General features: G+C 45.6%; 1 protein-coding gene across 2 annotated transcripts in view; it reads left to right on the top strand.

The window, feature by feature from the left end:
* SRGAP3 (SLIT-ROBO Rho GTPase activating protein 3) overlaps positions 1-11,161 on the top strand; it is a 253,632-nt gene that overhangs the window by 138,287 nt on the left and 104,184 nt on the right. For both annotated transcript variants that reach the window (XM_003785468.2, XM_003785467.2), the window contains exon 3: positions 989-1,151. In XM_003785468.2, coding sequence (XP_003785516.1) covers positions 989-1,151 — 163 coding nt within the window. The remainder of the gene's footprint in view (positions 1-988; positions 1,152-11,161) is intronic.

Here is an 11,161-nt window from a genome sequence, read left to right on the forward strand (position 1 = left end):
TATTAAATTCATTTTCAACTTAGGATCAACTTACAGTAGGTTCATTGAAATGTAACCCCATTGTGAGTTGAGGAGAGGGCGTATAGGAAAGAGACGGGTCTTCTCTGGTTTCATTAGTGTCCAAAGCTTTGGGAAACACTGGTGTAAGTCTCCACTGGTGCTCAGACGTGAGAGCTTTGGATTCCCCTGGAGGGCTCGTGCACCCCTGCGAGGTGCACCCCAGGGTGTTAGATTCAGCAGGCCTGCTGTGGGACAGGAGCGTCTGCATTTCTAACAAGGTCTCAGGTCGTGCTGACGTTGCTGGTCTGGGAGGCGCACTTTGAGAACCTCTGTTCTGGCATCACACCCAGCTAGCGAATGCTGAGACTGTATCAGGCACTGAAGGACAAAGGTTTATTTGTCTTGGCTCTACTTACTTAGATTTTCTTTAATACCTTCTCCTGAACAGACCCTGAGCTCTCCAGACCCCTCTCCTACCACCCTATGGAGAGGCAAAGGCAGGTGTTTCTAAGAGGCGCGAGACAGAAGCCCATCCATGGGGAAAGATAAATGGGTTAAGGGCCTGAGAAGATTCCAGGGAATAGAGGAGACAGCCAGGGAAGAGAAAGTGTCCACATTTTGTTCCATTGCATAGATCTAGAAATCATACAAATATTTCCAACAAAATAGACTTAGTATTACTTACTGCTGGGGGAGGCAGCTTCTTCCCAGAAAGAAGGGGTACATGGAGCAGTGCTGCCTTCAGTGGGGTAGTGGAAGAAGGGCTTAGGACTTAAAGACCTGGGTTCTGGCCCCAGGCTGCTCTGTGACCTTGAAGGATCACTTTAGCTATTGTAGCCCATTTCCTCAGCTGTAAAAAGTATAAAAATAAAACCAACTTTGAAGGGGTGCTCATGAAGATCAAAAGAGCCAATCCGGGTGACAACATAAACCACTATGTGGATGACCATTTCAATGTAGCCAACCTGGGCTGTCTTGGTTTCCACAGGAAGGACCAGTACCTCCTCTCACCTGTGAACTGTTGGTATCTGGTTCTGCATCAGACCCGGCGGGAAAGCCGAGATCATGCCACCCTCAATGACATCTTCATGAACAATGTCATCGTCCGCCTCTCCCAGATCAGTGAGGATGTCATCAGACTCTTCAAAAAGGTGGGCAAGTGGACAACCCCACCTGTCCCAGTTTCTGCCATGGGATGCGGGTGGCATGTGGTCTGGGGACAAGGGACCAGGAAGGCAAGTGTATTGAGGTTATAAAGGGCCAAGGGCTGGACTTGGCACTCAGCCCTGAGTTTGAACCCTGAATATTCCTTAAGACTATGTGGTCTTAGCTACTTCAGCAGCCACCCACAGAAATAAAAACCTTTTCAAAGTTAGGTAAGTAGTATACATTCACTGCAGGAAATTGGAAAAATGGAGATGAGCATAAACACAAAAATTAAATCACCTTAAATATTATCACTCAGAGATAATCACTTTGATGTCCTAGGAATTTCTTCTTTATATGTACACACAAATACAGTTTCTATGAGTGCTTATGTGTATTTATACATTTTTTCTAGTGTACACATACATTTTTCCAAATGAGATCGTGCTGCATTTAAGATTCTACTGATTAAGTCAACTTAAAATTATATAGCACTATTACAAAAGTTTTGCATGTCAACAGATAGATTTCTATAACCTTTTGAATTATTGCCTAGTATGTCATTATATAGATATACCCTAATTTATTTAACTGATCTCTCTTATTGTTGAACATTTTGGGGTTATTTATGTTATTTTATTTTTATGAAGAATCCTTCTGTGAGTGTCTTTGTCACACCCACTGTTAAGTTTCTTAGGATCGGTTCCTGCAATGGGAATTTTATCGTCAAAAGTTTCCTCATTTCTAAGGCTTTTGACCGAGTACTGTGTTGTTTTCAGAAAGATTTACTCATAAAAATGCCAAGAACCCAAGCGTGGAAGCAGCATTACTTCTAACGTCCCCCAAGGTTTCTGAGCTCCTGGGACATTGCTAGGCAGCTATGAAAATTTCTGTCAGTTTGCTGTCTGTGAAATGGGCCAGTCATTTAGCCTTTGAGAACCTCGTCCTCTTTGTCTATCCACTGGGATTAAGGTCAGCTACTTCCCAGGGGCAATGTGAGAGTTAAATACATGGGGCCCATGAAGGAGGAGGTGTTACTGCAAAGTGGTTTGGGGTCTTAAATTCTGGACTCTGGTTCCTAGTCCTGGTTCCATCATTAATTGGCCGTGTGTCTTGGGGTTTGTTAGTTCAACTCTCTGTGCCTGGTTTCCTCGTTTGTGAGATGAGGATAGGATTAAGAGGGTTGTCATCCCCGCTTACAGCCTGGCAGTTAGTAAGCACTCACTGAAAGCTGGCCATTATTATGCAAATGTGTGTGTGTCTGTGGGGGGGACACTATTGTTACTAAAAGAATCCAGCTCATCTCTTCTTAGCAATTTAGGGGTTTGGTGACCTGGGATTGCTAGAAGCACAGGGAAAGGGACAAGTTGATTTAAAATATAATCATCTCTCCATGGTCTGTGTTTGAATTGTCCACTTTGAGGATTACTTTGATAGCAAAATTGTAATCTCGGGCTAATTTCCTCCTGCTATACAATATGCCTCTGGTTTTCCCTTGGGGCCATGTTTATGAAATGTGGTCTAAGTTTAATATTTGCGTAAGCAAACATAATTAGGAAGGTAAATACAGTGCAAGAAAAAAAAAAGTACGCAGTGCTTTGCAAAGCCAAACTGCAGCGATTCAGACATGTGCAAGTTTGGGCTGCTGGTCCCATTCCCAGCCCCCGCCTGCTGCTGCTGTCACATCTTTTTTCCTGGGTGGGAGTGACTCACAGAGAAAGGGTCATCAGGGCCTTTAGGAAATGAAGGGTCTTTTTCCTGAGTTGAGCCCTGGGACAAGCGAGATAAATCTTTTCAGTTCTCATTTAGGCTGACAGCAGCCTGACTTGTGATGGAGGTTAACAGGGTGGAAAATAATGAAAAAAATGTCTACAGCTGAGCTCCTGGCTGCCTTGTTACCAGGCCTGCGCCTGTGGAACAAAGGAAACAACGCAGCCCACAGGGGCTGGGAGAGAGACAGGGGCAGAGCCCGGCCGGCTGAGTTAGCACAGCACGGCCCCTTTGTGTCGCATTAGTTATATCTAATCTCAGAATGGAGGCCTGCGCTTTACATAACACTAGTTCCTGCAGAGGCTGGTCCCTGGCCACACTGAGGAATGAAAGAGTGGGATCCTAACTCACCCCATTTTACAGATGAGGGGGTAAAGCTTTGTGACCCTGCAAGGGAAACCTAGACTTGGTGGCTTTGGGCCCCTTGTCATCACGAGCAGGAGGCAGGAAGTGCCTGGGCTTTTGGGGTTTGTCTCAGAACTGCCCCTCAGGGACCATCCTGAGCAAGTCTCTCTGAGCCACAGTTTTCTCAACTGGGAAATGGAGATGGTAACAACGCCTACTTCAGAGGGCTGCGGGTAGAGGTAGGTTAAGTGTCCAGCTCAGGCCTGGTATTCAGTAGGTGTTCATTAAATGGCAGCTCACCAGTGATTCTAGGAACAGAGCCGCCTCCTGAGCTGTGCTCACCTGACCTGGGCTGTGATCCTGAGCTGTGATCCCAGCATCAGTGGGTGTTCGCTGCTTACCCTGCCAGTCGCCCTGACAGCAAGGCTGCAGCAAGCAGGAGTGGCCTCCAGGCCAGGTGCCCACCCTGTGCCTGTCTTCAGGCGTGGGCCTGGGCAGCTGCCCCATCTGCCAGCTTCTCACTGATGCCGGCTGCTGTTTGACTCCATTTCCCCCTTTTGCTGTGGAATCTGTACTTAGAGGCAGGACTTCAGAGTCATGAAGCACAGGCACATGGTCTCTGCTTTAAGCGGGAGGTGGGTCAGACATAGGAACATGGAGCTGAACGAGGCCTGAGAGGCCATCTGTAGTGATTGGGACACTTACAGTTGCCAACAACAGAAATCCAGCTCACTGTGCGGTAAGGAGCAAAGGGATCGTACCCTTCAGGCATGGGGTGGGCGTCAGGGGCATAAAGGCTGTTACCAGAACTCAGTCTGCCTGAAACTCCACTTAAGTTTTCTCTGTTTTCCTCTTTATCATAGTTAGTCTCTCCCTGTGTGATGACCAGATGGCCCCCAGCAGCTCCAGGCTCACTCGCTACTGCCCTCAAGTCCCTTTTACCAGAATTGGGTCTTCTAGGCTCTGCTGGACCCAGCCCGGGTCAGGTGAGCACGACTGAGGCTGTGCCTGTGACCAGGGACCTGCAGTGCTCGGCGACCAGGCTGGGAAACATACCCACCCCTGAAGCCAGCACAGCTTCACCTGCCATAGGACTGAGAATAAGTGAGGGGTGGTTCCCCAAGAAAAATTAGGGCGCCCTCACAAGATAAGAGAAATAAAACCATCCATGTCCAGTTGGCTCTCAACTCCAGTTTTTTGGTCATTCTGTACAGTAGCTAGATGGCCCTCAAGTGTACCTGGTTACCTCTCAGGACAACTGTGAGCAATAGAAAATTCTCCGCAGAGCTGAAGTGAAATCTCACAGTGTTTGCTCTCACGGGTTCTGATGACCTCTTGAGGGCTGCATAGATCAGAGCCACACAGAAACCCATCAGTTATGACCGTGCACCCGAATGCTTCCCTGCTGTGGGCAAACGTTTCAGGCCCTTTGGAGTGTTCCCCTGTGACCTGGCTTTGTGTTCTCACCTCACCGTGGTCCCTCTTCCTGGGTCATGCTCCAGATTCCTCTGGCTGGCAGAAGTTAATGGTCGGAACCCCTCAGAATACTCCAGGAAGGTCTGACCAGCTCCGAGTAGAGCAGGGCTATCTAGACCAGACTCTTTATTTCCACCGTGTGGTCTTGTGTGGCGTTTGCTTTTTGATGGCGGTCTTATCACATGATTGACATCCTGAACTCTGTCAGCCAAAGCCCCAGATATTTTTGTTATCAGTTGTTTTTTTTAATCTAGTGTACAAACTCAGCATTTGTGTGTCTTTGTATTTGCTCTTTAAAACTTTATTTTATTCAATTCTTGTCAAATGGGATCAGTGTCCTTATTTAAGTGATTTTTCAAGCAGTACAGCCTAACTTCCTAGAGGTCTTGGTTTCTCCCCTGTGGGAAAAGCCTGTTTTGTAATTGCTTCCCGCCTTCCTCCTCTGTTACCAACTTTCACGTGTCAATTCTTTGGCCTCGTGTTTCTTAGTGGAGAGATGGGGCAGAGAGTTGAGAATTCACGGTGGAGGTGATCCTGGACTTGGGTGCTGAAGGATAAGTAGAAGTCTGCCGAGTGGGGAGAGGAGGTTGGGAGTTCAGGGTCTAGAGAAAGGCAAGAGCATGGGGGTATCATGATGGAGGTCAAAGGCAACTCAGAACAGAGGCTGCAAAATGGCAGTCCGCAACTGAAGTGAGCTCTGAAGTGTAATCTTGTGGCTTTCACTACGTTAAGAAAAATCAAATCAACAATTAAACAGGGAGGCTCCTGTGGCTCAGTGAGTTGGGCGCCAGCCCCATATACCGAGGGTGGCGGGTTCAAACCCAGCCCCGGCCAAACTGCAACAGAAAATAGCTGGGCGTTGTGGCGGGCGCCTGTAGTCCCAGCTACTTGGGAGGCTGAGGCAGAAGAATCGCCTAAGCCCAGGAGTTGGAGGTTGCTGGAGCGACTCCGCTGCACTCTACCAAGGGCGAAAAAGTGAGACTCTGTCTCTACAAAAAAAACAAAAACAAAAACAAAAAACCCCCCAAAAAACCCAATTAAACATTTGAAGATTTCACATAAAACCAGGATTTTGTGTTTCTTTTGCAAAATTAGAAGCTCTGAAAATTCTAGATCCACATGGGCTCATACCTGGCAGTAATCAGGTTGGCTGAGTAGCTGCTAGCCCCACCAGTGGCACCTTCCCTCCCCTGACCCCCTCTCCCTGCTTTTGGGAGTGAGTTACACCTACGGGGCTCCTTTGTTTTAGTCTCTTGGCCCTTTATGCTTTTGAATTTGTGGTCCCATCTTTAAACATGGTGTAACAGTGGCTCTTAAATCCTAGCATGCTTTGGAATCACCTGATGGGCTTATGACATGCAGCCTGCTGGGCCCCAGTCTCACAGTTTCAGTAGGTTTGAGCTGGGGCCTGAGAATCTGCATTTTTAATGATAGATTCCCAGGTGAATGCTATCATTTGGGGACACATGTGGAGAAAGGTTCCTTGTCTATCTTTTTTGTTTTGAAGATGAGGAAACTGAGGCCAACTTCTGGTAAGTGCAGGGTTGACCTCAAAATCAGGTTTTTGACTCTAGCTCTGAATCCACGACCCAGTGTGGTGCACCTGCTGGGGGGGTTCGGTCTGCATCCCAGTTGCTCTCCCTTCCATCCCTAACCATTTCTAAGACTGGGCATTGAAGCCCATTCTATTTCCAGCCTCATTCTGTTTTCTTCAGCCTCCTTAACAATAGCCATCCATTATTCTATGCTCTGATGCCTGCAGAATTTAATTACTTGCCCTGGCCGTGATGTGAATTTGATTGTTGGAAGCTGCGATGTTTGGGAGGAAGTGCTAATGAGGAGAGACTCTTAGCAGAGGAGAGAGGGCATGTGGGGGGCTTGTGTTTGAAAGCAGCCATTCTCTGTGTGGCAACAAGGACTTGGTCTTGAGTGAGTTTTTTCGTTCCCGCCTCAAAGATGGCCATAGCATTTCATAAATAAATCAGAGCTTTTTGTGTCCGATAATTGCCTTGCTTTGAAACTGAGATCAAAAGCACTAGTGGCCTTGGATTCAAAGCCAAGTTTAATTTTTATTTTTTGGTTGCAGGAGAGAGTGAGGATTTGCACTCTGGAGGGTCCAGCTACGAGGCCTGCATGGGGAGAGATAGAGAGAGAGCAAAGTGGGCACTCTGCCAGGGGATGAGGCGCCTTCAACCAATCTCCACTATCTCCCAGGGAGATGAGGTTGGGAACATTCACTGTGCCAGTAGAGCCTCCTAAGCTGGTCATCAGCGGCATTCCCAACTCTTTCAATAAACATAGATTAGTGCTATCACGACAGTCGGTAAACAATGACTACAGATAACAAAACAGGAGGGAGTGTTTACTGTGTGTGGTGCTCTGGGCTAAGCTTTCTATACCCATTTAATTCTTCAAACCCTGGGGTTCAAATCCAGACATGTCCCATCCCAGCACCCATGCTCAGCAGTAAAGGCAGGTGCTAAAGAAGATGGAGAAATGAACCAGGCACAGTGCCATTCTCTCCTTCAAGGAGCCCACAGTGTGGTATGGATGGCAAGGCAGGTGTGAAGCAGCAGCTCATTCATTTACAGCAGACAGAGATAGTCGCTACCAAAGAAGTTCGTTCAGAAGGAGGAGAACTTCTAGTCATAGGGAGGCAGCATTTGAAGTGAGCCTTAAATGACTAGGCTCTATCCCAGCTGGGGCTCCCCAGGAAGCAGGCTTTGAGACAGCCTTTCAGGGGCAGGGGCACATCAGGGAGGATGCTTGTGATTCCCATCAGTAGAAGAAAGTGGAGGAAAGGAGGAGCTGGGTTCAGGGAAGCCCTCAACTGACCCCTGGGAGAGTGGAGATGGCCCTTCAGAGTGGCTCTGAGTTGTGGCGAGGAGGCCGGGCCTTAATACCTTCTTGCTGACTGGTCCTGGGTGTGGGCTTGGGCAGATGCCTCTTCAGCCAAGGCAGAACTGCCATGTGGGATGTCCGTCAGCAGCGCTCTCTGCAGCTGAGGGGATAAGTTCTCCAGTCCTGAGGGGATCATAGTGCCCACAGCAGATAGGCAGAGATTCAGGAAATAGGAGAGACAGAATCCAGACCAAAGCAGAGGATGATGGGCAGAGAAGTCTGGGTCTTGTATCAAGGACAGGTAAGCGATTTAGTTCAATGGTTAGGGTTAGGGGCAGGTTCTGACCATCTCTGCTTTGCCACTTTCCAGCTGTCTGAGTTTAGCTTAATCCCTTAATCTCTGAATTTGATCATGTAATAACCTCCTTCCTAAGATTTTGTAAAGTTTAAAAAATGATCTAAAATGCCTACATGGGACCTAATAAGCAACAAATATTTAGCCATTGTTAGGATGATTATTGGGACTTGGAAGAGGCACACAGTGAGAATTAAGATTAGAGTGGGATGAGGGAAGAATTTATTCAGGTTACACAGGTTAAACAGAGAGTCAGAAATAAGAAAATACGCGTAGGAACCACTCATGGAGTAATTCTAAATGGTGGTGGTCTTGTCTGTTTTATAAGCTCTGATTTCTTTTTCTTGCCTTACTGTATTGGCTAGGATCGCACAGTATGGAAGGAAGTGGCGTCCTTGACTTTTAAAAGGCATGCTTCCAACGTTTTGCCATTGGAGTAAAAAACTCTCAGCAAATTAGGAATAAATAAGAACTCCCTTAGCCTGACAAAGGGTATTTATCAAAACCAACCGCGAATCGTATTTACTGCTGAAGAGAGTCAGCAAGGTGGCTGCTTATAAGATTAATATACACAAATGAATAATGCTTCTGAGTGCCAGCCATATCCAATTGGAAGTGTCATTTAAATGCATACATTAGAAAACAAGTAAGATTGAAAATTGACGCCATGGAGGCTACAAATTAGCTGCATCCCAGAAGTTTTGATAAGTGATGCTGTCATTGCCATCCAGATATAAATATTTCATAATTTCCATTACAATTTCTTACTTATGAATTATTCAGAATTAGGTTTGGTGTTTTTTTAATAGTTTCAAAGATTTTTTTAAAGCTTTCTACTTGTTTTTAATTTCTAAATTTATTATACCTTAATAAGAAAATGAAGTCGACAAGGATATTTCTATGTACTTGTATTTTGGTATTTGTTAGACCCTAGGCCTTATCAGATAATCAAGACTTCCTATAAAGTGATCGTCAGAGGTACTAGAGCAGGACTGGACAAACTGATTGACAGCACAGATGAGAGCCCACTGGTGTATATCTATCCATCAGAGGGAAAAGGAGGACTACGTACTAAATGGGGCTGACTCAACTGGTGGTTTGTCCTTTTCTTATTATTCATAGGAACCGATTTTAACATGACGCCACACACACATATACAGGAGAAGCTCCTTAGCTACACTGCTACATCTCCCTACACTGCTCACCTCCTGTAGTTGACCTACTGGATATACTTTTTAATTATATATATAAAAAAATAGGGCAGTGCCTGTGGCTCAGTGGGTAAGGCGCCAGCCCCATATACCAAGGGTGGCGGGTTCAAACCCGGCCCCAGCCAAACTGCCTGGCATTGTGGTGGGTGCCGGTAGTCCCAGCTACTTGGGAGGCTGAGGCAAGAGAATCGCTTTAAGCCCCAGGAGTTGGAGGTTACTGTGAGCTATGATGCCACAGCACTCTACCGAGGATGATAAAGTGAGACTCTGTCTCTACCAAAAAAAAAAAGAATAAATAAAAATAAGGCCTCTACCTTAGTTTACAAAAGTATGTTCCAGATAGATATGTAACAAAGGTAAAAAGCAACACTTTAAAACTTTTGGAAGAAAAGGCAAGAGATGATATAATTTTAGAACCTTGGGGGTAGGAACAGGATGATGATAGAAAACATTAAAAAGTACGAACCAGAAAAAAATTGATAAATTCCATTATGTAAAAATTTTAAAGTCTTCCATACATCAAACATGAATAAATAAGTGGAAATGGAGAAAAGACGGGAGAAAATATTTGACACGCATAGAACGAGCCAAAGGCTTATCCCTAGACTATAAAATCAGTTAATGTAAATTAATAAGAAAAGGGCAAGCAACCCAACAGAAACATGGCTAAGACATATAAATGGGTAAGTCACAAGAAGTGAATTGTAAATGATCAAAAATATAAGGACAGATGTTCATACTTACTGGCAATCAGGAGAAGGTAAAATAAAACAAAGTGAGTTTGACTCTCAGTTGATTGATGAAGCAATCCTTAAGTGCTAGCAAGAACGAGGCACATCAGAGACTCGCATGTATTCTTAGCAAACGTGTGAATTGGTCCAGTCCTTTCAGAAAACAATTAGGTAGGATCTGCTAACAGTGAAGGAGGAAGTGCAGACTCCGCGACCCAGCAATTCTACTCCTAAGTGTAACCTAAAGATAGTCCATTGAACAGTGTATCTGCATACCTATGCAACTTTGTACGAGGAAATTTGCTGCGGAGGTGTTTGTAATAAAGAAGCAGATAAATAATCTAAGTGTCTGTCATTAAGGAAATGGTTAAATAAGCTATGGAGAGTCACTCAGTGGAATGTTATATGATGGGTAGGAGGAAGGGACGAGGTCTGAAAACATAACGCTGGGTGAAATAAGCAAGATACTGTCTGATTTCTTATAAAATTTAGAACAGACACATAGTTTCCATTGTTCATGTTGTTAGACAACTGGCTGAAATAAAGCTGTACAGGTGTGGGCTGCGTGAGGATCTACGCCAGCCTCAGAACAGTAACTGAGGCAAGAGGCAGGCAGGCAGGAGACCCAGAACATTGCAACTGTATCTGCAACGTTTTGCTTCCTAAAAATAGCTTTGAGGCGAAAATGGCAAAATCTTAGTAGCTAGCTAATTTGAGTGGCATGTGCGTGGGTGTCTGTTAGTTATTGTTCTCTCTACTTTTCTTCATGTTTTAGACACTGGAGAGTTGAAGTTAAGGGTGAAAATAAGGAAAGGTGGGTTGGAGACAGGAGGCCTTTGCCTTGGTGCCAAACGCACTGAGAACTCGGGCTTTATTCTCTAGATATTAGAGATCCACTGATGGTTCCTGACTAGGGAGCAGGGTGATCAGAGACAAGTTTAAGGATGATTAATTTGACCCGGGGTGTTTGAGGGCTTTGAAAAAAGAGATGCTGGGTGGAGTGCAACAGCTCACACCTGTAATCCTAGCACTCTGGGAGGCTGAGCCAGGTGGGTCACTTGAGCTCAGGAGTTCAAGATCAGCCCAAGCAAGAGCAAGACCCCACTCTCTATTAAAAATAGAAAAACTAGCCAGACATTGTGGTAGATGCCTGTAGTCCCAGCTACTTGGGAGGCTGAGGCAAGAGGTTCACTTGAGCCCAAGAGTTTGAGGTTGCTGTGAGCTCTTATGATGCCATGGCACTCTACCAGGGTGACTAAGGGAGACTCTGTCTCAAACAAAAAAAA

The sequence above is a fragment of the Otolemur garnettii genome, unplaced genomic scaffold, assembly GCF_000181295.1.
Source record: "Otolemur garnettii isolate 467f Iridium unplaced genomic scaffold, OtoGar3 scaffold00015, whole genome shotgun sequence".
NCBI classification, from domain to species: Eukaryota; Metazoa; Chordata; class Mammalia; order Primates; family Galagidae; genus Otolemur; species Otolemur garnettii.